Source organism: Myotis myotis, unplaced genomic scaffold, assembly GCF_014108235.1.
Source record: "Myotis myotis isolate mMyoMyo1 unplaced genomic scaffold, mMyoMyo1.p scaffold_m19_p_15, whole genome shotgun sequence".
Lineage (NCBI taxonomy): Eukaryota > Metazoa > Chordata > Mammalia > Chiroptera > Vespertilionidae > Myotis > Myotis myotis.
The window spans coordinates 9,692,168-9,719,835 of NW_023416319.1; the positions used below are offsets into that span (position 1 = coordinate 9,692,168).

Genomic DNA, 27,668 nt, shown 5'->3' on the forward strand with positions numbered 1-27,668 from the left:
TGCTACATCTGATTAAGCCATACCATTAAATGACAGCTGAACTTTAACATTAATATGATATTATTTAAATAACCACATGATTTTTTTTTACACTAAAAATGATGAATGATTCCTAGACAGCTCCATTGACATGAAGAGGAGGACTCTTTAATGAGATTTGACGAAATGGAGACATATGCAGAATGCTCGTTACAGCTCACATGGCGGGGCCTCCCAGGGAAGCCAGGGAGGGTGTTCCCTTTTTTTCTTTCTTATTGTCTATAGGCAGTGAAGCATTCCTTTCACTAGCCACTTCTCTGTGGATTTTGAGTTTTTCTAGGTCATGTATGTATTACTCTTAAACAGAGAATTGGGTGGTTTATGGTCCTGAATCACGACGATATGTGCAGGAAAAGGAGGGGCGTGTGGAGTTGGGTCAACACTGGCTGAAAGTGCCCAGAGCTTGAGACTCCCTGCTGATCAGCCTGATAGAGAAATCACCTCTGCCTTGGAGACTCAGCAACCCCACCTTTGATTGGTTCTTACGCGATCAATCTCTAACCCAGCAAACATACTTTCAGCAAATTATTATCTATTGACACACGATCAGAGAAGACTTATTTTCAAACAGTTGTCTCTACAATATCAATGAGAAAAATGATTCTCTTCTTTAAATTCCAATTAAGTTATTCTAGAGGCAATTCTCAACCTCCCCCCTCCCCCACTCACATTTCTATCCACAGCTCCAAATGGAAGGTTATGCTTCATAATGCTCTTATTTGTTAGACTCTGAATGTAAAATAATTACATGCTGAATATACCAAAGGAAAATGGCTCCAATTTTCAGACCAATGGAAACAAAATTACCTGCACTCATTCATTTCTTTCCAAGCTCTCCCAAGTATGTTCCATCAAAGTTTAATTACACATATAAAACATTAACATTTGTTTGCTCACACATGTGAATTCAGATTATCCAGATTGCTTTAAATTACAAAACCCATCTTGAAGTATACATAAAATCGAGATATTGCCCCAAATAGCATCACTTAAAAAAGAAATGAAAACAAAGGCAACGGCGCAGAGCTAATACCAGGGGTGCTCACGATACTGCAGGCCTGCATTCCCTCTCTAAGAAAGAGACTACCGGAATAGAAAATAAAATCACGCAGCTCCTGCCATGGGGCCTTCCTCAGGCTATGAAAAAATACTTCATGTCTAACCCTAATTTTTTCCCATAGCTTGAGGTAACCCCTCTAGCTCAAACCTTCTCTCTAATCTAAGGTGTGCAGAACGTGTCCCTGTCCAAACAAGAGTTAATATCAGTGCTCTGGCATTTCAAAAGGGTCTTGACACAGGGTACTGAGAGCAGAAGCCTGCATGCTTGAAAAATGCCCGGTTGCAACAAGAGGAGAAACACAGTTAAAAAAAGGGAGAGAGAGAAAGTTGGGTCCCTACCTTGCTCTTACCTTCGCAACATCCCCGTCAGGACCCTGGAGCTTTTCCCCAAGTTAGCGTCTGTTTCTCGAAGCTAGGAGAAGAAGAGCAGCATTAAAATAAAACAAAACTGAAGGCTATTGGATTATTTTTTAAAGTGCACTGGCAAACAATAATTTTCTTTCACGATAGAAAATCTAATTCATAAAAAATGCACTGAAATACATTTTTGACACATGATCCATCTCTGGAAATTCTTAGGTTTAGAAAACTACATGAGATTGATAATCCGAGGAGCTTTAAACTGGATACTTGAACTGGATATAAAAGCAAATGTCTCAAAGGCTGATAAAGTTTGATATATATCGGTAATTTATTAGTTTTCCTATTTGTGAATGTGCAAAGTTCTGGTACTATAAATGGAAGCAGAGTGACTTGAGGAAGGATGAGACCAATGTTTTTAGATTTCACTCCAAAACCTGATATACTTCAAAATCTCCCTCAATGACCTTTTCAGCAATAGAGCTAAATAAAATGTCGATGTGGGAGCATTTCAGGATGGGGGCATGAAGAGGCAACTTATTTTTTCTAGATCCCACACTCTTCTGTTTCGTCTTCTATCCCTTCATCCCTCTATCCTCCTAGTCATCTATATATAGAAAAGCCGAAGTGACCGTCCGGTAACTATGATGTGCACTGACCATCAGGGGGCAGACGCTCAATGCAGGAGCGGAAACCACAGGCATGGAAACATGGAACAGACTGATGCATCTCAGAGGGAAGGGGGGAGGGTGGGAAGAGATTAACCAAAGATCTAGAGGCCCCATGCACCGGTGGGGTCCCTCAGCCTGGTCTGCGGGGATCAGGCTGAAACCAGCTCTCCGACATCCCATGAGGGGTCCGGATTGCAAGAGGGCACAGGCCAGGCCGAGGGACCCCACTGGTGCACGAATCTGTGCACCGGGCTTCTAGTTTTCATATATACTTACATCTATGTGATTGTGACTGTCACAAAGACCCTTAGTTTCATGTCTTATCATTTATTGAATTTGTGAAAAGATGATATCACTTGTACTTACTCTTTCACGTGCTCTCTGTATCTTTTCTCTGTCGTGACTGAGGTTTTCCAACATCTCTTGGCCAATTTGCTCTATGAAAGAGAAAATTTGAGTAAGGAAAGATGACTTTGGGTGTGAGAATAACTTTCAGCAGAAGTACCAAAATGTTAAATAAGTTTATATGACACATCAGACACATATTTATTCATGTACTTAAAAAACATTTAAAAAGCATGTGATGAATTTACCTATTTATCGTAAGTATGATGAGATGTGATTTAAAATTCAACCTATAGAGTATGACCACCATGGCAATGACGATTGAGAGGTGATAAGACTTGCCCAAGGCCACCTCAGCATATTACTTGCCAAGATGGACAGTCAAGGTCCAATGGTCTCTCTGTTATCATCGTGACATTTAGCCTTTGGTTTTCACAGGCTATAAATAATGTTAATGGTTCTAGTCTACCCTTCCTCCTTCATTATTTCCCTGTTTTGCATATATAAATGAGACTCCATTTAAAACAATGTTGATTTTAACATATTCGTCCCACATAAATAGTCGTCATACCCTCAATTACTGTAGCTTATTGGTAGTAGAACTCTCTCTAGGCTTCTACTCTCTTAAAGTTTAGTGTGTTTTCATCTACCCTGGATAGTTGAGATAGGGTGAGGTGCACTCATTAATAAGTAGCTGAAGAGAGCTCAAGCTGCAGACAGAAGTCCAGACATTTATATGGTAAATAGGCAGGTAGGAATCTTCATTAAAAAGCCACACTGCTGCCCTAACCGGTTTGGCTCAGTGGATAGAGCATCAGCCTGCGGACTCAAGGGTCCCGGGTTTGATTCCGCTCAAGGGCATGTACCTTGGTTGTGGGCACATCCCCAGTGGGGAGTGTGCAGGAGGCAGATGTTTCTCTCTCATCGATGTTTCTAACTCTCTATCCCTCTCCCTTCCTCTCTGTAAAAAATCAATAAAATATATATTTTTTTTTTTCCAAAAAGACACACTGCTGAGTTCCAATGAGGTTTCCCTCTGCTGTGATCATCCCATTTGGTGGCGGTGGTAGGCTCTTTTCTGACTGCAGCATCTTTTACGAGACATGACACATATTCAGTTGCCTTGAATATATTTTTCTCAGACTCATTCTCCGTCACCTGGGAGGCACCTTATTCTATCACAGAAGAATGATAATCTGCCTCTCTTCTAGTTTTGGCAACTTGTGTGACTACTTTATTCTAAATTTTTTTCTTTTTATCTTGTATTGTCTTTTTATCTATAACCTATAACAATAATCTCTGGCTAATAAACTTACAGAGACATACAAAATGCATTTATTATAACAACAATTAATTTAATAAAGGCATTAAGAAATCACCATGGCAATTATTTGATTTATGTGTGCACACTGCCATATTTTTTAGAGGGTCACCCTAAAACCGTTAAGCCATATTGAGAGCTTAGGCAGTGACCTCACTGCTGGAACCTAAATCCCAGTGCTGACACTAGCTGTGTTGCCTCGCACAAGTCACCTAACTTTGTTGTGCCTCATTTTCTTCATCTCTAAAATGGGGATAAAAATAGTTCTGTATCATGGGGTTGTTGCAAGGGTTAAGTAAGATAATCCAGTTAAAAAACTTAGCATAGTGACTGGTCTATAATAATAACTATTTGTTGAATGATAATAATTGAATAAAAAAAAACCAATGGACTATTATGACCTTGACCTCCTCCTATCTTGGGTCTGCTACAACCCACTTGAACTGAAATTTTATTCATTGATTAAAACATCTGTCCTATCTTTCTCGTAGAATTATTGTTATAGCCAAATAAAATAACCTATTATTGTTATAGCCAAATAAAATAACCTAAGTGAAAATGCTTTGAAAGCTATAAGGTACCATATACATGCATGTAATTGTGCAGTCACAAAATCAATGCACTCAACGAATAATCCAGGAGTCCAGAACTCTGTGCCAGATTAGATGTTGGGGACATGGCCAGTAAACACAAGCCCTTGCACTGCAGGAACTTCCAGGTCAGTGGTGAAGATTTAGCAGTTAAAGGGCAAGTCTTATATTAGAATTTGCATTTCACGGCATATCAGAAAAAGGAATGTACTGTAAATTCCTTTCACATAGAAACTCCAAGTAGTAAGAAGGGTTAAGTACAATAACATAAGTATATTTTTGATACCTATAAAACTCTGAAAATTCTTTCCAGTGGAGTACTTTCCCATTATAATATCTCCTCTCAGACTGACATTAGCTTTCTATTATTACCTCCATGCAATTTATCCTGAAAGTAAAATTGGATAAGATATGTGGTTCCCAGGGGAGGCATCACAAAAGTTGGAAGATGACACTGGTAGTTGAGAAGGAGGAAACAACTAGGGTTGAATTTTTTCTTTTTTTGCATTAACAGCTATAATATTGAATTTTGTACTATTAGGAACTACTGTTACATTGAATTCCTTTAATCAACATAATATAACATTTTAAAAAATATTTTTATTGATTTCAGAGAGAAAGGGAGAGGGATAGAGAGAGAGAAATATCAATGATGAGGGAGAATGATTGATTGGTTGCCTCCTGCACACCCCTACTAGGGAAGGAGCCCGAAACCCGGGCATGTGCCCTGACCGGGAATTGAACTGTGCCCTCAAACACTGAGCCACACTGGCTGGGTAATATAGCAATTTTAATTCATTTTTAACTTAGAATCCCTGATATCGATGAACACCATCAATACTGGAATTATTTCAGTGAAATACTATTTATATAATCTTTTCTATCAAGATTGATGGTATTATAATATATAATTTCAAATGAATAGGAAGTAGGAGATTATTACTCCTACTTTATTATTATTATTACAATTGTGTTTCACCAGCATAATGTTCCCAATTAAGTATTTGTGGAATAAACCAAGCAACGAGGAAAATGAAATACAGTGAAAAATGGAGTATATAAAGGTTTGTGATCTATTCCTTCTCTCCAAGCATATCCAGTGTGGCACTGGAGAAGACCATATTGTTAGGCAGCAAATAGATCCACAGTTCTATCAGGTTCGCAGGGGAAAAACTCCAGTCTGAGTGGATCTATAGTCTGACACCTAAGAAATCAGTGGAACAAGAGCAAAGAGCCCAGGCCTTTTCAGGAGGCATAAATCCCTCCCTCGGTCTCTTTGCCTCCTGGGCAACATCTCAGCATCCTAAGTATTAACCCTGTCTGGGAAGAGAAGAGATATTGGCAAGGATGTACAAGTCCTGGTCTTAACACACAAACAGACATTTGTTGGACACAATTATTTTTTTATTTCTTACTTGCTGCCTTCAATTGTAATATCCCAACAAAGAAAATTCCAGGCCAAACATATTAGAAATGCTTACTCTTGTAGAATAATAAAAAAAAAGTTTCAAAGAAAGTTATGTAAGATTTTTTTCCCATTAGGTGTTTCCCTATCCCAATCAAACCAAAAGAAAACAAACAACATAGAGCGGACCTTTTAAAAATAGATTGTCCTTAAAAAAAAATAGATTGTCCTTGGTCAGAATAGTATTAGACATTTAGGGATTATTTTATTTAAAAATTACTAACATTGTTAGGTTTACTTTTCTTGAATAATTTAACTTAAGATGCAAGCATTCACCAAGACACCAATGAAGAACACAAGCTCACAGGCCTACACCAATGCAGATGCAATACCCGCGTCTAGAGTTTTCAGTTTCAAACTTTCAAAGTACCTTTAGAATGGGAATAGCCATATTCCCTTTATTGAAATAATTTGAGAAATTATAAATTGTAGAAATACTCCACTGTTGACTGTGTGAGGATCGTCCTGAGAGTCAGAAACCACAGGAAGCATAAGAGAAAATCAAAACCGATGCTGCAAGCTGGAATTCTCCATGTCAGCGTGAGCATGATGAATGGATTCATGGGGAGAAAAGTTCCTTCCTGCACTTCTCTGTCCTTCCCACAGGGGTGCTCAGAACCATCCTGGGAGCACAGCATTCCAGTTTATAAAGCGAGCCTTTGTTTTCACAATGGCCCAGAATGAATCATATCCTTGATCCGTGGCCCTTTTTATTGGGTCACAAACTGCAAAATGGGTTTTGGCTAACATTTCCTCTCTTTTCCAATATATTGGGGGGAGGAGAGAGTATGCAACAGGCATTCAGCACTTTCCTGCTCCATAAAAGAATGAAGCAGTTAGCAGGGAACCACAAATCTAGCAAGATAATGTCCTGAAGGGCTGGCCTAAGATTGGATTTACTGGAGGAGCTTGTACCACTGAAAGCATCATTGCTCTCCATTCATAAAATAATCACGCTACCTGAACCACCATGAGACTGACCTGAATGAACATAAAAAATATTACTGAACTTGTATTTTGGAGATGAGCAGTTTAAAATATTCTCTATGAGAAGGTAAAATTGACTGATGCTCATGTTTCTTCCAGGTAGACTGTGATAAGGAATGAAAATTGTAATACCTGAGATTCTCTGTCCAACAGGGTACCTACTGGCCACGTGGGGCTATTTAAATGAATTAAAATGAAATAAAACTTAAAATTCAGTTCCTCCATAGCACTAGACATGTTTCAAGTACTCAATAAGTACATGTGGTAATGGTCACTGTATTGGAAAAACACAGAAATACCCTCTTTAGAAAAATCTCCAAATCCCCCTGTCTTTAATACCCACTTAGAAGAAATAAAGAAGTAGTCATTTGGAGATTAATTTAGGTAAAACACTTCCTTTCTCTGGGTCTCAGTTTAGAGAATTTTTAGTGCCCCTTCTGTCTCTGGAATGTTAGGATTCAACAGCTCTATATAGTAAAATCTTACTGTCTCCTTTTCTCTATAGAGCATTAAGCAAACTACAGCACAAAAAGCCAAATGAAGCCCACAAATGTCTTCCCATTCCCTGTCTCCCCTGCCCAATGTTAAAACAACAACCAACCCAAACTTCAATGCTTTTAAGTAGGTTACATACTCTCCAGCTTATCCAAATCTACAGTGTTGGACTGACTGCTTCATGCAGTAGCCTGCTTGGCCTCTGCGATGTCTGCATTAACTATGGAGTATAAAATATTTACAAGCACTTTGATGAGGACACTATTCTAGGAAATTATACATTCATATAAACTGAAGGTAAACTTATGCATTCTTAGTAGAAATACTAGTATAGCAAAAAAAGTACCCAGAGTACAGGTTTCTTTTTTTTTCTCTTTATTTTTTTTTTAAAGAAATTATGATTTAACACTACCTCTTAGCAGGTAAGTACATATTCTATTTTGCTTTAAGATGATCAAATCTATCATTAAGCAATTAAAGAAAGCAACAGCGCCACTTTCATCAAAGTCATAGCAGCAGAACCTCCCCTTAGTTACTCGGTTTGCTGCAGATAATTAATAAACACTATTCCCAGAGCCCTCAGACATCAGTCAAGGAAGCTGTGCTATCAATAATGATGCTCTGGCATGAGCAGGTACTATGTAAATTGAGGTTGTTAAACAAAAGGAACCATGTTAATTACAGCTCCATTCAAAAATGAGAATGAATCAGCTCTATTCTATGAAACAAGACCAGAGCCCCAGGAAAGACATTCCCTTTTCACAATTCAGTGTAAAAGTCAGGAGATGAAGTGGCAGACAACCTGAATGGGCAAAACTGTCAAAACACATCCCAAAGGCTCACTTGTGGAATGTACCAAACACACATTTACTTAACAGACAAGGGAGACATGAACAGCATCGTCCAGATCCCCGGGTTGAATGAGTCACTCATTCTGAAAACAAAACAAAAAGTGCCGTACACTATTGACAAGTGCCTAGAAAGTAATTAGAAAGCCTTTTGAGAAACCATTCCAGGCAGAGCTGTGAACTGTACACATTTCTATCATTGAATGTACAACATTCTAATTATCTCCTTATTCGGAAGTCACAGTTGGGTAGACCGCATAACTTCTGTAAATGGCAAACATGTTTTGTTTTTATGAAACACAATTTTAAGCATTTCATAACATTGGAAATGATATTAAAAAAAAAAACACCAACCCAGGAGATTTCATATAGAAAGTAGACTTCTGGCTTCTTTCACAATTTGGAAGATGAGCCTGCACCGAGTCCCCACTCCCACATGTACTTAAGTTGATCATTGTTGCTGTGAAAAGTAGGTAATCCGAAGATGACATCCCAATCTCCCCTCCCGTCAGCCCACCACTCACATACACTTATGGCATAAAACATATTTATGTTCAGAGCCGAATAGAACACTTCGCTTAGTGTTTTGGCAAATAAAACCACAGAAACTCAATGTTATGTGTGAATACAACACGATACCAGGATCACTGGCCTTGGTGTTCCTTCTCTTGATATTTCCTTCCATGGTCCTAGTTTGAATTGAAGCTAGAAGGGAAAGATGGCCCGAAGGGCGGAATCACTCCTCTCCTTTTGATTCAGGTATGAGGCAATAGATACATGTCAATATATAAACACAGGTAATAGACACACATAGCTTGTAATCTTCAGGTTTAAATCCTGAAAATCATTGAGATCATATCAATTTGAAAATAGGAACTGGCTTTCCTCACTTAACTTAACGTTTTCAGGGTTCATTCATGTTGTAGCAGGTATCATACTTTTTTTGTGTGGCTGAATAATATTCCATTGTATGGATAAACCACATTTTGCTTATCCATCATCTATGGATATTTTGGTTGTTTCTACCTTTTGGCTATTGTGAAGAGTACTGTTATGAACATTTGTGTACAGATATTTGAATATATGTTTTCAGTTCTTTTGGGTATATGCTTAGTAGCAAAATTATTAGATGATACGGTAATTCTGTGTTTAACTTTTTGAGAAACCACAAGACTGTTCTTCACATTTTACATTCCCACCAATAATGCACAGGGTTCTAATTCCCCCCTTTTTAAATATAGTGATCCTAGTAGGTGTGAAGTAGCACCTCATTGTGGTTTTGACTTGCATTTCCCTAGTGACTAATGATGCTGAGCATCTTTTTTTATGTGCTTATTGGCCATTTGTATATCTACTTTGGAAAAATGTCTATTCAAGTCCTTTGTCCATTTTTAAATTGGCTTGCCTTTCTGCTATGGAGTTCTAAGAGTTCTTTATGCTAGACCTTTGTCAGATATGTGGTGTGTAATGTACCTCTCATTCTACAGGTTGTCTTTTCACTCCCTCCATAGTGTCTTTGATGTCTAGAAGTTTTAAATTTTAATAGAGTCCAATTTACCAATTTTTTCTTGTGTTACTTGTAATTTTGGTGTCATATCTAAGAATCCATTATCAAATCCAGGTCATGAAAATTTAACCTCATGTTTTCTTCTAAGTGTTTTATAGTTTTAGTTCTTGCACTTAGGCCTTTGATTCGTATTGATTTAAGTTTTGTTTCTGGATCGAGGAAGGAGGCCACAGTGCTATTACTGATTCACACAAAATATTTAGAATTTGTCTTAAAAAAGTTACCATCTTCTTAAACATTTTACATATTTTTAAAAATTCTAATTTGTATCCTAACTTGAAGCCTGGACCAATATTTTCACTGAATCATAAATTAAAAAATTACGTTTTATTCAGTATTTTTTTTCATTATTTTGACCTGAGCACTCTGAAAGCAGACACCTAGATTACAACATGAGGAAGGAACGCAGATATATAGGAATACTTTGTTTTATCGTGCTTTTCACATACTGTGCTTTTATTTTTTTTAAAACAAATTGTAGGTTTGTGGCAACCCTGTGTTGAGCAAGTCTGTTGGTTTCACTTTTTTTCTAACAGGCTCAGATGATGGTTTGTATTTTATAGCAATAAAGCATTTTTTAATTAAGGTATGTACATTGTATTTTAGACACAATGCCCTTACACACTTCACAGATTACAGTGTAGTGTAAACATAACTTTAATGTGCACTGGGAAATCAAAAAATCCGTGCGACTTGATTTATTGCAATATTTGCTTTATTGTGGTGGTCTGGAACTAAATCTGCAGTATCTCCGAGTTGGGCCAGTATTGAATAAATGGAAAAAAGAAACTTATTGAGTCTGAAGAGACACAGAACAATGGGTACAGGCAGAGGACAGGCCTTGACCATCAATGCTGCTGATTTCAAGCATTAAGAAATACAGAGTTTTGCCCTAGCCGGTTTGGCTCAGTGGATAGAGCGTTGGCCTGTGGACCAAAGGGTCCCGGGTTTGATCCCAGTCAAGGGCATGTACCTTGGTGGCAGGCTCCTTGGGCTCTGGCCCTAGTTGGAGGCAACCAATCAATGTGTTTCTCTCACATCGATGTTTCTCTCTGTCTTGCCCTCTCTCTTCCACTCTCCCTAAAAATCAATGGAAAAATATCCTTGGGTGAGGGTTAACAACAACAACAACAACAAAAGAAACACAGAGTTTTGACCTAGAGCAGTGGTTCTCAACCTTTTGGCCCTTTAAATACAGTTCCTCATGTTGTGACCCAACCATAAAATTATTTTTGTTGCTACTTCATAACTGTAATGTTGTTACTGTTATGAATCATAATGTAAATATCTTATATGCAGGATGGTCTTAGGCGACCCCCGTGAAAGGGTCGTTCAACTGCCAAAGGGGTCGTGACCCACAGGTTGAGAACCACTGACCTAAAGGATGATCAACAGTCAAAAAATATCGGGCAAGAAATCATGTTGAAAATTTCGAGAGGAAAACTGAGAAAGTGAGAGGATTGATAAAGGGTGGCTTAGAAATGAAAGGAATTAGCATTTGGAAATAAAAATTCAGAGAGACAAAATAAGTCCGTTTCTTTAATTTTTCAACAAAATGTCATTTCTGCTATTCACATCACTCGTCCTGAGAGCAAAGTCAACAAACATGTGCCATTCATGCTGCCATTCTTTAATCCCAACACCCAGCAAATAGCACTAACCAACCACATTTCCCAGAACACAGATAGCATTAGCCAACCACAATGCCTGGAACACAGAGAGCACTAACCAACAACATTGCCTGGAACACGGAGAACACTAACCAACCACATTGCCTGGAACACAGAGAGCACTAACCAACCACATTGCCTGGAACAAGAGAGAATTAACCAACCACATTGCCTGGAACACAGAAAGCACTAATCAATCACATTGCCTGGAACACGGAAAGCATTAACCAATCACATTGCCTGGAACACAGAGAGCATTAACCAATCACATTGCCTGGAACAAGAGAGCATTAACCAATCACATTGCCTGGAACACAGAGAGCATTAACCAATCACATTGCCTGGAACAAGAGAGAATTAACCAACCACATTGCCTGGAACACAGAGAGCACTAATCATTCACATTGCCTGGAACACAGAGAGCATTAACCAATCACAATGACCCAGAACAATGCTTGCTTGCAACTAGCCCTGTCCATGAAGTACGCCAGGCAATCGGCTCCAACTGATCAAGGTGGGCACAGGGGATAAGAACTATTTGCTATCCTGGGGTTCCAGCACTGAGTCTTTTTCACTTGACATTAGAGAATACCCACTTTCAGCATCCAGCCAGTCTCTCATTCTTAAATCCTCTGCCATTTATTCCCTTCAAAAGTCTTAGTGAGTGAGTGAGAGGACTGAAATTGGAAGGGGACAGTCAAAGGCACAGGGTCTCATCTGGGGTGAGCTTCTTTGTTTAGAATCAGACACATTCATAGAACTTGTAATAAACACAGTTGTGTTGACCTCATTCCAGGCTGATGAAATCAGAATCTCTGGAAGTGGGGCTCAGACATGTATTTTCTTAAAAATTGCCAGAAGTCAAGTTAAACGCTTTGTTAAGGACTGTTGGCCGACATTCCTTAGCATTCTATAATACTACATATCTGGCCCTGCTATAGAAATTTACCCCTTTAACTCTGGGCTTCTTGCACTCGAAAGATTTACTTAAGAAATTATGAAACAAGGAATACTTCCAAGATGTCTCAGTTAAGTTGATTTCAAGGATAGGATTCATCACATTTCTTAGTGTCTTATTTAAAGACCACCATCACACTTCTTCCTCTTCCTGATTTAAAAACATTTTTTTTTACAGTACAGGAAATAATTCATTTTTACATTATGAATAATGTAAGCTATGTAATCCAACTTATTTTTTTCTTTGGCCCAAATCCTAGGAAGCTCTGGATTCTGTTTGCTTCTGGTGAGTTTAATCCTTAATTGTTACAACATTATTCTAGGATTTTTTATACTGCAAGCCCTTCTCCCACTCCACAATGGTCCAAATCTCTCCTTTATTTCTTGGCTTGTCCTCTGTCCTGGGTTAATATTTTCTGCTCTTGGTAGGCCTACCTGGTCTTTTACCATAAGCCACTTCTTTTTGTGGAAGTAGATAGGGCATAGATCAATCAATAAACAGAAGTAAGCCAGATTGTGAAAACAAAAGATTCTTGGGCCCCATACCCACAGCTTCTAACTCTGTAGGTCAGGACTGGGGACTGTAGGTCGGGACTTGCATTTCTAACAAGTTCCCAGATGATGCTGTTGCTGTTGGGACTATGCTTTGAGAAACACTGGTCTAGAGTAGGAGTCTGCAAACTAGGGCTCTGAAGCCAATCCATCCTGTGGCCTGTTTTTGTAAATAAAGTTTAATTGAATCACATGTAAATAAGCCAGAGCAATCCACAGAAAACTCTAAAATCTAAGGGGGGAGTTTATACTATATCATGGAGCAGACAAAAAGACAAACACATTTTATTCCTGAACAACTCTAAAGCAGAGGTTCTTGCCTTTTAGACACTGACATTTGAGAGGTAGAAGTGAATGAAACCCAATACAAGGGAATTAGTAAACAAATGGAGAAAAGCATAACAAAAAAGGGATAGATGAATTTATGGTATATTCTGGCAGAATTTTAAGGTGAAGTAACCTTGGTATTATTTTTAAACTTGAGCTATATGGCCTGTGAAAGATCCAAGCCTAAATTACTGTCTTCCTAAAAAGAATAAAAGATATGAAGAAGCTAAATATTCCCTAATATTTATGCTATCCTTCTGGCTTTATTTAAAAATTTTTTTAAATTGATTTTAGAGTGAGAGGAGGGGAGAGGGAGAGAGGGAGGGATAAGGAGAGGGAGAGAGAGGGAGGGAGGGAGGGAGGGAGAGAGAGAGAGAGAGAGAGAGAAACATTGATTGGTTGCCTTCCCTATGCACCCCAACTGGGACTGAAACTACAACCTGGGCATGTCTCTGACAGAGAATTGAACCAGTGACCCTATGGTGTTTGGGATGATGCTCAACCAACTGAGCCATACTGGCCAGGGCTATTCTTCTGACTTAAAGGGAAAGGGTAAATAAATATCGATTTTCATAATTTTGCTCATCAGATGTCAATTGCTGCTCAATGTCAAGTAAAGAATCATTGGACTTTGTACAGTAAAATATCAGTTTGACCTCAGAAGGATAATACATAACCAAATATGCACTTAGAGGCTTCCTTTAGTAAAACTCCTTTAAAAATGTTTACTATTGTTTCTTTCCTTAGCCAGCACTGTGACATTGGGAATTCCCAAAATACAGAATGAAACAAAGCCACTATTGTTTTTAAATACAATAGAGAATTTATTAGGCTTCATGGGCAAGACTGCATATTGAGCATATGAGCATGATGCTAAGAAGAATTTTTAATTATATCTCAACAAGCTCTAATAGGGAATTGCTAAAATCAAGTCTTTAAAAAAAACTTCCATGTAAGAGTATTAACAAGTTGAGATGGGACTTTTTTGAGGAAAAAAAGGCTTGTAGGCTTAAACCCGTGGTGATGAAAAAATGACTTCATTCATTCAATACATATCCAACGAAAGTTTACTGCTTACAGGAGGTGTGTAAAATACAGCAATGAATATTTCCCTCTAGGGAAGAATTTTTACTTTTGCCTATTTATTGCCTGTTTCATTGTATGCCAGGCACCAGCTAAGTACTTGACAGATACTGCATTTAATCTTCACACCACCACCCTATGAAGTGGATTATTATTAACCCCTTCTAACGACAAGGCTCTGTGGCTCAGAGAGGTTAAGTCCTTTGCCCAAGGTTGGCCAGTATTCAATACCCACATCTGCTCGATCCTTAAGCCACTGGCACACACTGTGTTTTCAGCAGCCCATAAATGGCCAACATCACAGGCATTCTGGCCGGGCAATTTGGATCCACACTTTGGTCAAACACATAACAAAAAAAGGAAGCTAGACATTTTATGACTTTTTGAATGTCATAAACCAAGTACAAAGATGAGAATATTAAAAAATGACTGCTTCTACGTGAAAGAAAAAAAAAGCAAGGTGAGTTTTCTAAGGCCCAAGAGCCTCACACATTATGGTCTACGTGCCAGGCCCAGCTGCCTGTTTTCTGACTCCTTTACCCTCAGTTTCAGAGTTCCCCATCCCTTTCCAGGCGTTGTCATTTGTGAGACATGCAGTGACCACACACTCGCGGAGACAACAATGACTGCTGATGTGAAGGCCACTCATTTCCAAGGACCAGGTTGTCTCGGGTCTGCTTTCACCACCTGTCCATCTACACTGCCTTGGGAATATCTTCGTGGCGTCACTCACGAGGGTGGCAGCCTTGGATTTCACTGAGGGCTCACCTACACTGAAGTTCAGACGTTGCTCTAATTCAGCACCAGCTCACGCACACGTCCAAACCTCCTCACATCATCTCTGAATCACAGAATTGGTGTTCTTTGTTCCCACCTGAGGCAAAGAAATCCCCAACTGCCACAGTACTTATTCCATTAAGAAAGATGATGCCAATATCTTTCTACCCAACTTAGACATGGAGCTACTGCAAAGTAGTTTGTCAGAATTATAACCTCATCTGAAAGGCCACCTGATAGGCCACTTAAGCATAAAGGAAACTCTGAGGACAGGGCTGCTGCCTTATGCTGACTTTCAGAGCCCGGAGGACTTCCTCCCACCTCTGTCTGCACACTACAGATGGGCTGGCCTTGAATACTGCAGAGCAGTTCTTCAAATTACGTTCAATAGGAAGAGAAGAAACAATAAGCTCTTCAAATCAAAGAAGTGACTTATACAAAGCAATTAATCATATACACAAATGAGAATGAAAGTCATTGGTTAGAAAGTCAAGCTTAGCAGAAATAAGAAAGTATCTTCTATATATTTAATGTAAGCCAAACTTCAGGAAACAGCTAGAGCTATTCTTGAAATTTCTGAAATCCTCACTGGGAGGACATATTTAATGTGAAGGCAGACGGCTCCTCTTCCTGCAGTCAGGCTTAGAGTCAATACTTGAAGGCTTATAAGAAAGCATCCTCAACCTCTGCTAGCAGAGAATGTGTCTTGTGCATCTGTATCCTCCCACGTCCAGCATGCTGCAGAGCCCATAGTAGGTGCTAACTAAACATACGTGATATAGTGCAATAAGCCACACTTCAAATTATTGGTATCAATTCAGTGTTGGGGACTGATATACCTTGAGAACCCAGGTGATGGCCAAACATAATGGAACTTCTTTTTTTTCCTTCTTCTTCTTCACACAAACAGAAAGCTCAGGAAGCTGGTGAACAGCCCAGCAACCTAGAGACTGGCTGTGCAGAGCACTCTTTGAATATGAATTAGCAGTGGGTAATGGCAGCATATTGATGAGGTCTCGTGCCGGGTCCTTTCCTCCTGTGAATGCTGTATAATTCATTGCGCGCGCCCTGACCCCAGTGCGCTCCTGTTCTGACAAATCATACTTGATTAAGACAAATCTTTATTAGTTAGCTAGTCAACTTCCCCATTTATCACTGGCAAATCCCATTCTCCTCTTCAGGTGCAGGAAAAGTGACTGAAACCTTACTCCCACCCCCCTCCCCCAGCCCCAGACATCTAAATACAAATAAAATATTTGTTGTACACAGCAAGTACAAACGGACCTCTCAAGTCTTAACAGATGATTAAACAAATTATTTAATAGGTATATATTATACCCACTTACAAACGCAAACACAGTAAACATTTCACCCGAGACAAAGAATTGTTAATTAGGAATTTATGTTATCTCCTATTTGAACTCCCGTTTGAAAGCAAAATGCCATATTTGAAAAACTACATTACAAAGCTGGAGGCTCAAAACACTGGGGGAAGAAAAAAGACCGCTGAGTAGAGAGAATATTTAAGGTTCCTACCAAAAGAATAACATCAACAAGCCTTTACAAAGGTGAGATGGAATAAGGCAGAACGAATTCAAAATTATTCCTGATTCTTCAGTACCACAGGAAAATGCAACTCCTTTTGAACTGTCTGCAATGTTTTCAGGAACTTCAATGCTGGTTTACCCTAAAGATGATTTAATGTAATTAGAGTGGATGATACTCGTTTTAGAGTTTGGTGCACCGAGCAGGTAGCAGGACTGTTCTCCAAAACCGGACAACCAAGCCGTCAGTAACAAAGAAGCACACCGTGTCCTAGGCCTGCCCTGAATGTAATAAATAGCATCCTCTGACCAGTTTCAAAAATTCTCTAGTTCTATGGAGGTAGACGTTGGCACAAACCATTAACTTTCTTTACTTAGCGAGAGCAAGATGGAATGAGAATGCATATGGTTTTTATTTCTCATATTTTTACTCTTAAACCCTGATTCCAGTGGAGAAGGAAAATCTTTTCACTTTTTTCATAGGAAGTTACTAAATCAATCCAGACGAGGAATTGATGTATAATTTCTATATAGGTTATCTCCTTGTTTCCTTTAAAAACAATGCAGAGACCAATGAGTAACAGAGGAACTATTTAAAAAAAAATTCCTATGTGAGATCCTCAATATTATGCTCTAATGATAAACAAATCCACACATAACTAATGGAGAAAACCCCACTTTCAGTATTGACAACGTCAATGGAATGCCATTTAACACTATAGAGTGCAGATGTCGTATTTTACCTTAGTGGTGTCCTTAAGTGTTAAATGGAAAGTAACGTTCAAAAACATTTTGCATGTTGGGGCTGTGTTCTAATTGCCAAAATCTTCCATTTAGACATTGTGGATACATCTTGAGAAATGAGGTCAGAGCTTGGCATGAGAGACTTCAAAAGAACACCTAGCACAGTGGGAAAAAGTGTGTTGATGATTTTATAAGCAGACTGACTCTGATTATATGTATGGATTCAGAAGGGATCATGCGTCCACAATCCCTCCCCACTTTATGGGTACTTCATCACGACCTCCAAGCACTGGACAGATACTCTGGAAGTGAGAACTATCACGGTCCCATCAGAGAATCTTGATCTCACTTGGGGGTGAGCTGGAGAGGTGAGGAGGAGTTTACAATATGCCCATGGAAGCAAAGGAACAGTTTTGCAGCCCCTTTCATTCACCCATGGATAGGTTCTCCATTCTTTTTTCTTCTTCTTGGAAATACTAATGAAAATGAACTCTCCCAGAAAGGCTAAACGATTTGCCTGTGGACACAAATTTTACATCAGAGGTAGGATTATAATTCAATCCAACAAAGATCACTGAGCGCCAACCACGTGGCAGGCACCGTGAAGCTATAAAGAATACAGTGTGTTCCCAACGTGTACCAGCTCACAGTTAATGGGGTAGAATGATGTGAAAATCGCCACCACCACGACAAAGCATAAAACACTGTGCAAGTGCTAAACAGAGGAATGTGCCAAATGCGTTGGATCAACTAACATAAAAACATGGTTCTCTCTCCTAACTTGTTCATCACCTTCACGGGTCCCCAGGAATCCACAGTTCATGACTCCCCCCCACCCTCCCGCAAAGCTTCTTGCCTCCACATGCATACTCATCTGTCTCACAACAATGAAGATATGTTCTGACATAATTTAAAAACTGAGTGTCTACCGATAACCTAACAATTACAATAGCATAACTGACACTCTACTGTGAAACTCACATTTCTTTCAAATCTTAGAAGACAAAGGTAAGGACCTATGGAAAGAATGATTCCTAGTTGTTTTTACTGTAGCTTCAGAATTGACATAATACTGGCCTGAAAACAACTGTAAATAATAGATACTTAAAACAATGGGATGGGTTGTTGGATATTCTACAAAGAAGGTTTTATTTCTCGCAGTATTTGCAGGTCAAAATGCTGAAAGGCATCTGGTCCGGCCACTCCTACTTACAAACTACATCTATCATCCAGTGGCACATACATCAAAGTGGATGATACGAAGATAGTATTCTCTCCTGTCTACCCACTCCCCATCTCTGGCACCCGGTAACCAAGAAGCAATATATGGCCACTTGTTATTTCTTTTCCACATGCCTGGTGCATAATACATGCTTAATACAAACTCCCTGGATGGATGAATGGATGCTGGGAAAGTCAAGAGGAAAAAGGTAGGAGTGCAAAGAAAAGTAAAAAGAAGAAAATATTAAAAGCAAAAAAGGTGAAGAGGGTGGAGGTAGTAAAGAGACATGTACTAGGCACTAATCAATAGAATTCTGGAGTCAGCAGCTGGGGGTTCGATTCGATCACTGAAGAAAAGCAATTTTTCTACATGGCATGTTAGGCAGAGCTTAGATTAGAATCCAGACTTCTTAACTCTTAATTTCATATCCTACGTAACACCCGATACACAAGTAGAAAGTTCAAGACTATGTAATCAGTGTGGCCTCCTTATTAGTCAATGAATGGCCCCGAGGCATGGGCCTTAAAATAGCCCTACCACTTCTGCAATCCTGGCTGAAATGCTAGGGAGGCAGAATTCCACCAGGGAGAATCCCACACAGCAGTTTAGTGATGCTATCTGAAACTAGACAGAAATACCAACGATCTACCCATTTATACCTATTATGAGTAATTGGGTCAAGACAGATGGCAGGGGAGAAGGAATGGACTTTTTCTTTACAGTTCACTTATTTGGATTGTATTTAATTTTAGGAGAATAATTTAAGTAGGTTACATACTCAGTTATTATAAGGCGATTACTGATTCATTCAACAAATATTTACTGAATGTTTACTATGTCCCAGGCATGGGAATAAAAAACCAAATATGGTATCAGATGATTGTAGTGAGCTATGAGGCAAACCAAGGTTCTTGAAAAGTGAAAGTTAAAAACATCTAATATTATAAAATCCTTGTGAGTGAACAGTTGAGATTACTTCCTCATCTACACGTTTTAATGGAATACTTTCATAGGATGTGGTCTTTCAACCTGCAAACACATTCCTAGAAAGCAAAAAGAATACCAAAGGAATTGTACTGTATTATTGGTCTGCTCAACTACCACGGAAACAAAACTAGTCCTTACCATGGCATTATTTTGCCATTGTGTTTTGGATTGGTAAGCCCATATAATCAGATATTCTAATGCAAATACTGGCTAGAGAAACCCAATTCCGCTGCAAATTTTCAGAATGTGTTAAAATTGATGTCAATGTCTCAGTAATTTCGCAGTTTAAAAAACAGTCAGAAATGTAATGACTACACTATACTTGATTAAAGCATTTACAGCTCTAATCAAAAACTGACAGCAAGATCAAAGATGTTAACTTAAATCTCTCCTCTAATTATGTTTAAAATGCCACACCTCAGGCCTGTCTCTCCTCTTCTTTTTCAAACCAAATTCTGCTTAAGAAAGATCTAACACTTCTTAACAGTTCATTATCCAATAAAACTATTCAAAGCTTAAAAGCAATCTACACAATTAGTCAGGACCTCAGGGAGTCCACCGGTAGTCTTTATTACAGGACTTCATATTAAAACACCTTAATTATATTTGTCAAATGGATTTCATTAAAACCCATCGTCACTTTAATTTTCATATTTTGACAGTGCTGGCACAGGCATTATTACCACCTGCCAGGCTAGGAACTACAACAAAATTGTCAAATTCCTTCGAATCCTAAGCAGTTTCTTTTGTACCTGACTGATAGTTTTCCCTGTGTAGGGAAATCTATGGCAATCAGAATTAAAATGCCTCTGCTTAAATTCTACTCTAAGCATGTATGTTTCTTGCAGGTGCAGGCAAAACAAACTCCCTCCGTGCGGGTTTGCCAGGTGCACTTTCAGAGGGCGATGCACAGACTTCGCAGTGTATCTGAATAGCAAAGCCCAGACATCAAACAGAATGCACTATGATTCAATCACATCCAACCATCAGGACTTGAAAGCCAGGATATATATATATTTTTTTACCTCCTATTCATTATGCTGCCATATTTCATAAAATATACGGTGTTCCTGGCCATTCACTTGAGATTCAATTGTATTTTCATTTGCCACTGCGATTTAGACTATTGAAATAGCAAATGGAAAAAACACATACATCCCTTTCTTTTCAGCTATGCAACGTTCAATGTCAACAGCGATTCAGTGTTTGCAGCATTTGCCTAACTCAGTAAGTTATGCAACTTTAGGGAAATGGAGGTGGACGCACTAATAAGCAAAGCATACTTGTTTGTTTTTCTCTTGATTTTCCAAGTCTTTGGTAGCATATGCGATGCAGAAAGAGAATTCCTCAATGATCCTCCCTTTATATTACGGCACTAAAAGTCTATTTTTCAAGAACAGGAATAGGAAAAATGAATAGATTTTTTTTAACCTAACAGACTCATAAGATATAACAAAGGAGAGAGGTTTCTGGCCTATGTCTAACACACTTCAGGGCTTTGTACAATGGTCTCAAGAGTAATAATCACCTTGCTTTATGAATACTTTAAATCATAGTAAATGGTCTTGGATTATTTTGAGTAAAGCTAGAGTTTTAAAGATGTACTTACAAAATAATAAGACATTTAAAAATTATAAACGATCACTGACTTACATGCCTCACAATGTAATATAATTGAAATAGAAAACATGCACAGAGAATTATGTGTAGGAGAAACGCATTTAAATACAGTTCCAATGTCACTGCTGCCTAGAAGCCTTTCGTGACCAGCATTGCTGAATGTTTCTCTCTCCTCTAGACTCGATCGATTCATTGCCTGTACCACAATGATGACACACATCCTAAGGTTTGGCATGTTGGTCTGTAACCAACAACCTCAGGGCAGGGAATAAATCTCACCCATCATTCATCCCACCTCATAAATGGTAGTCGTTTGGCATATCTACCTCTACGTATCTATTGATATAGAGATATACAGAGACCGAGAGATAGATATATAGATAAATAGACAGTATGCTTATGAGTATGTGTATGAGTCAATATTTGGAATTCCGTTGAACACAAAATTTATAGAAAAGTTCCAAAATTCGTATGTCAAAAAAATATAAGAATCATCAACTCCTTTTAAATTTTTATCAAATGTCACTCTAATTTTGAACCATGAATCCTTCACATTTGTCCCATCTCTCCCTTGCTGACCCTCAGCAACTCTGCTTGGACTGACTGGTCGCTGATGAAACTGATGAAGGAGGCAGGTCAGAGGGACACCGCTTAGACATTTTGCAGTGGGATCAGGATTCTTTTCTAAAGAGTTCCTAAGCTGCTAGAAAGCACATTCCAATGCAACCCGTTAATAATTTATTTGAAGCCATTATTATTAATAATCACAGAACACATGGATTTTTCTCATTAGGAAAAAAATGGAAACAATCTCCTATTTTAGAACTGCTTCTAGAGGGACAGTTCAAAAATGAGGCCAGATGTGGTCTACATTCTGGAATATTTGAAGTTTATTTGATTCACATAAAGACCTACAGACACACTGCTGACACAAACATCACAAGCACATATACATTTATGAATACTGCATTTATTACATTTTAAACGCAATACGTGCTAACATGGTGCTCAAAGAGTGATTCTGGCTATTTGAGAATCTTTCTGTCTTAACACTGTGCTATAAATTGTGACTTAATGGTTCCCTGGCTCTGGTCATTCACAAAGATTGACATGGTTCCTGTCTTTTCCTCATCCATTTGTGTTCAAAGAGGTACAGGAATTAGCTTGGAGACTGAAAACTCTACGTGGTTTATACAATGGACTGACACAGGGATGTGTCAAAGGTGGTTTATAAAAGAGGCAGCACATAAAACACCCTTGGAAGTTTGGGTAATCTTGTTTTCCCACTAAAAAGGGATAATTAGGGAATGGTGAGGAGGTACCTGGAGGAGACAGGGATACCAAAGGTAACAGGTAGAGATGATCACTCAGGCGAGACCTTCTGCAAGTGAGACCTTGGTATTGAGGCTGGGACCCTTCCCAATTCTCGCTGGCATTTCTGCCTGAGACCATGTCTACACTATCAGGACTGGCAACCTCTCCTCCTTGCTAAGGTCATCTCCACTCGTGGGCCCACCTGCCATTCACATCATCATATGGCCTTTGCCAGTTCCTCCAGCACCCCCAGTTTTGAGTGCATGCCAGGTGGGAGTCCTCAACCGTTCTGAATTGGGCAGCATAAGGAGAGCGGCGGCTCTGGTTCTCCTCTTATCAGCGGCAAGCGTGTGGTGTCTGAGGGAGGGGTGGGAGGGAGGTGATGTGGGACATGTGGGACCACGGGAGCCTGCAGGAGGACTGGAAGGAGAGCTGCAAAGGCTTTCGAACGGTGTGATCAGAGAGAGAGCCCGAAGTGCCGGACTGACAGCTCTCCGAGCCTGCTCAGATACCGCGTTTTCTAACAGGAAAAAATATCCACAACTTTGGCTGTTTCCCCCTCCTTTTAGACTGTTTACCTTGAAAAAAACCCCCACAAAAAACACCAAACACAACAAAAAACTACTGTCTTTTCTGTAATAGTCTGAAGACAACAAAGCAATATTTACTGTTCTTTTGAAGTTATAAAAAAAACAGCCAATGAGAATAAGCCTGATTGTCCATTGTCGGCTCGAAACTGAGACTGGTGCCTGCTTATTGAGTAATTTGGATGCTAAACCAGGGCCTTCATCACCATCTTTCTGGGGCCCAGACAACAAATGACCTAACATCTCTTTCTGGACCGGAGCCCTGTATTTTGCATTCAGACTACCCTCAGGGCTACTCCTCTCTTATACACAAAAGAATACAGAGTCTCTTTAAATAAAGCCACTGCCTCATTCAATAGTTGGCCAAATGAAGGGCCAATATTAAAACACTTTAGCTACATTTTTCTATTGGGAGTCAACATCAGAGCCCTTAACACAGTGCACTAATCAAGGAGAACAAATCACTTACGAAGTGGAACAACCTGATCCAGTTAAATATTTATCTCTGGAAGCCAGCGTGTGTGTTGGTGGAGTGCTGAGATCCTCCTGCCCCACCTCCGGGCTCCGCAGGGCCAGATCCCCAAAGGAGCTGGTGCACCGGCGCTCTGAGGGGTGGTGATGGTGGGGTGGGTTGTGGGGGGACTGGAAAAGCCACGGGCAAAATAAGATTTTAGTCTGATCCAAAGGCTGACTACTATGACTCCTGATAAATGGGGCAGTTTCTGCTATTTTTTTTTTTTAAAACAACCTCCCATGTTTCATTCCTAAAACCAGATTTTATGCTTCACAGGTAGATAACATTCTAATGGCATTGGTCTAGATACTGCTATTAACAGATATCCTAATATGACATCTTCCATATCTCTAACAGTATTTTTTGGTAATAGAAATACAAAATAAATAGATTTAATGTGATGAGCATTTAAAAATAAAAACTATTTAAGAGATATTCTCATATTCTACACCAGTGATGGCGAACCTTTTGAGCTCTGCGTGTCAGCATTTTGAAAAAGCCTAACTTAACTCTGGTGCCGTGTCACATATAGAAATTTTTTGATATTTGCAACCATAGTAAAACAAAGATTTATATTTTTGATATTTATTTTATGTACTTAAATGCCATTTAACAAAGAAAAATCAACCAAAAAAATGAGTTTGCATGTCACCTCTGACATGCATGTCATAGGTTCGCCATCACTGTTCTACACACTTCATTCTTCAGGTTAAAGAAACATAATTTCATCTTTTTATGTGAACTCAAATGGCCCTTTGATTGTTACTCTTCCAAGTCCCCAGCAGACAGTGGAAGGCAATGGTTATTTCTAACTTCCTGGTGAGGAAAGGCTGCACGAAGGAGGCAGATAACCTTCCCTCTGTCCCAGGTAAGGAACAGATCATGAAATGATGCGCTGTCTCCTAGTCTATGTTTCTGTCTTCAGGGAAGCTCACTCGCACAAACCACATCGGCAGTACAGTTTCTGGAACTTTGTTTGGCTTCATCCTAAGAGCTGAGAGTCATGGAGGATTTCAAACAAACCCTCCTAGCAGCCAAAACAAAGTATTAGACAAAGCTGACCATTTTTTAAAATAAATATTCTCAGATTCTGTATGTATTTTTTCAATGTCCTAAGTTTCTCATATTTCAATATCAATTCAGAGGTAAACAGAATTGCTGCCAGGCCTTCCAAGTATTTTAGGGCTCCTGTGGGATTCGGAAGTAAAACAAGTCACATAATGCAGCTCTTAAACGTTTCACTGAATAAGGTATTAATGCATATGTATTAATGCTAAATTTCATTAACGAGTCAGTTGTGTAGCTTCCAGGAATGAGTATGCCAAAAGGGTGATGTTCACATGAGGAGGGGCGTACAAACATGTTCGAAGACCTACCTATTTTGAAATTTTGAAAACATCACTATTATAGAAGAACTATCCAATTAGCATCTATCTATGTGATTCATCAAAAGAATAAACATCAGAAAATCAACGTCTCTGATAAGTCCAAAAGCTCAGTGCTTAAATAATATTTTGCTTTTTATAATCATGTCAACTTTGATTACGCATTTTTTATTGTCAATGAAATTTGGTAATAAAAAGGGAAAGCTTTAATTGAAATGCTTGTAAAATCCTCTTACTCGGAGAGTTTGTGTGAGTTGATTAATTAAGAGACTTTCACAGTTTTCATATTGATTGCCTCTGTGCTCCCGGACTTCCTGTCTGATGCTCACGCACAGAGTAAAAGTAAGAACTAATGGATGTAACAAGACGTAGGATTGCTCGACACAGATTTCACTTTGATAAATTGAGTGGATTCTGCCCCCCTCTCTTTTGGAGTATTTATCTGTTATTCATTTTTTGTAGAAAGAAACAAGCTTTTAAAATGCTGATTCATTTGCTTCAATGTTATAATTTCACCAAATGTTTTTAGGAGATAAGATCTCCCATATCTAGTATACTTTTTATTTATGACATTAAACTGTTTAAAAACAGCACTGGAAAAACAAACTTGTTTTGCAAGAACTAAGACAAAAGGAAATGTTAGTATCTCTATTCTAAATCTCTGCAGCAGAAAATATGAAAGAAATAGAAAATTTCTGCCTGCCTTTGGGTGTTGAAATACATTGGTGCTATGATTTTTCAAAGATCCTAAGAAAGGTTTAAAATATGGGAGCTCAATCTACTTAACAGTAAAGTTAAGTATTTCCTTATAATATCACTGAAAAGCATTGTAGGGAATTTTATGTAAAAGGTTAGATTTCAAATAATGAAAATATATATTTTTTATTCTTGATTAGTATTTCCTGCTCCCTCTAAATGTTTAGGGGGGTGTTATAAGATAAAATAACTAAATATTTATGATGTCATTAGAAGATAAACTTAAAATTTTTTCGTTTGTTTGTTTAGGAATTTGCCCCCTATAGCAAGTCAAGATACTTCTGTTTTCCTTTGAACCTTTCAGCATATTTGTCCAGCATGATTTTTTCATTCTCTTTTATCCCCCGGGCTCTCAATGCTTAAATAGCTCCCTCCCCTGTACAGCTTTGCACCCATATCGATCAGCCTAGGCTGGAAGTGACTACGAGGCATTTTCAATAATCAGCCCAGCTGTTCAGAGAGCTTCTTGAATATAACCCTTAGGTAAACAGCATAATACGCTGAGAACTATCCTGCAGCAACCAGCCCTTCTCGGCGATCTCACAGATTGCTATTAAGGCTTCACTAAACAAAGACCTTAATTCTGATTTTAACAATGGAGACTAAAGGGTAATTCAAACAAATCCCATCTTTGATTCACACATGTAGAAACTATAAGGGCCCCCCCCCCCCACCATATGCTTGCTTATCTGATTAATTCAAAAGCATGTGTGTCAAGAAAACCATTTTTAGAGTACCCCAAAGCAACTGTATGCAAGGCAATTTTTCAGGATTACCACTGTAATCCTCACATTCAGATGGAAGTTTATTTACTTAGAACTTATCTATCTTTATGTAATGTATAGCCAAGAAATAAAGGTGCAATTACTTATTTATAATTTTGCATGACTCCTGAATGTCCTCTTTACTGAAGAATTGAATGCTAAAGAGCAAGGGAGACTTTTACATAGCACTGCTAATTGTGATTTCCTGCTGACATGCAACGAGGGAGCCGTAACAGAAGCACCGAGAAACGGACACTATATATAAAGTGAAATGTAAAAATAGCGCGAGGTGGCCATGCAGCGAAACCTGTAATGTTCACACCCTGCAGTGGGTGAGGAGTAAACATCATAAAAGTAAATAGCATTCCAAAATAGATGGCACCTATTAAATCTTGTGAGTCCCCAAACTGTTTTGCTTTTAGAAAAAGAAAAACCAAATAAAAGCTAGCTATAAACAATTCCTAATGTTTCTATTGGAACCATTCAAAAAGGCTTTCAGGTCATTCTTTAAGTGAAACATAGTTGTCTGGTTCAAGCTATTCTGAGATGCAGTAAGTACTCGGGGGCCCCTAGGTTCTGGAAGAATAGACTAGTCTGATAAATGAGAAATCTGAAATGCTTCCTGGGTTTATGACCCACCTCAAATACCATATCCATGACAGTTAATCAGAGTGACCCTGTTTTGATTTTCTGTTCTTTTGGTTGTTATTGGTTTTGTGTTGGTTGTTTGTTTTCTCTTTATTTTAGGAGAGAATAATTGGCCCCTAGCATTTAATTTATACCTACTGTGCTCTGTAATAATTATGCCAAAGAACAAAAGACAGTCTCTTGCCCCTGATGGAGTTCATAATCTATGGGGGAAAAAGGGACTCTGCCTTCATCCCGACATTAGGGTTCAATGGAGGAAGAAAATTAACAAGTGATGACAGTAGGTACAAATAACAGTGTTAAGCAATATTAATTGCAATCGTGTAGTGCTATACATAGCCCTGATATTGAAAACAAAATCCAAACACATGAGTTGGTTACAAAATGCCTCTACCTGAAGCTTTATCATCGTTAAGAGAAATAAGCAGTGAGGCTTGAAAGACATTTGTCCACACGTGAATCTCTGCAGC

General features: G+C 38.8%; 1 protein-coding gene across 9 annotated transcripts in view; it reads right to left on the minus strand.

The window, feature by feature from the left end:
* Nucleotides 1-27,668, minus strand: part of VTI1A (vesicle transport through interaction with t-SNAREs 1A) — a 314,965-nt gene that overhangs the window by 129,571 nt on the left and 157,726 nt on the right. For 7 of the 9 annotated variants that reach the window (XR_004972119.1, XR_004972117.1, XR_004972120.1 and 4 more), the window contains 2 exons: nucleotides 2,496-2,566; nucleotides 1,449-1,510 (listed from right to left, as the gene is read on the minus strand). Coding sequence is in view for 5 of the 9 variants with exons in the window: in XM_036335991.1 (XP_036191884.1) it covers nucleotides 1,449-1,510; nucleotides 2,496-2,566 (133 nt within the window). In the remaining 4 variants the exon portion in view is untranslated. Of the gene's footprint in view, nucleotides 1-1,437; nucleotides 1,511-2,495; nucleotides 2,567-27,668 lie in introns of all 9 variants that reach the window. The other 2 variants (XM_036335994.1, XM_036335992.1) reach the window with 1 other exon arrangement.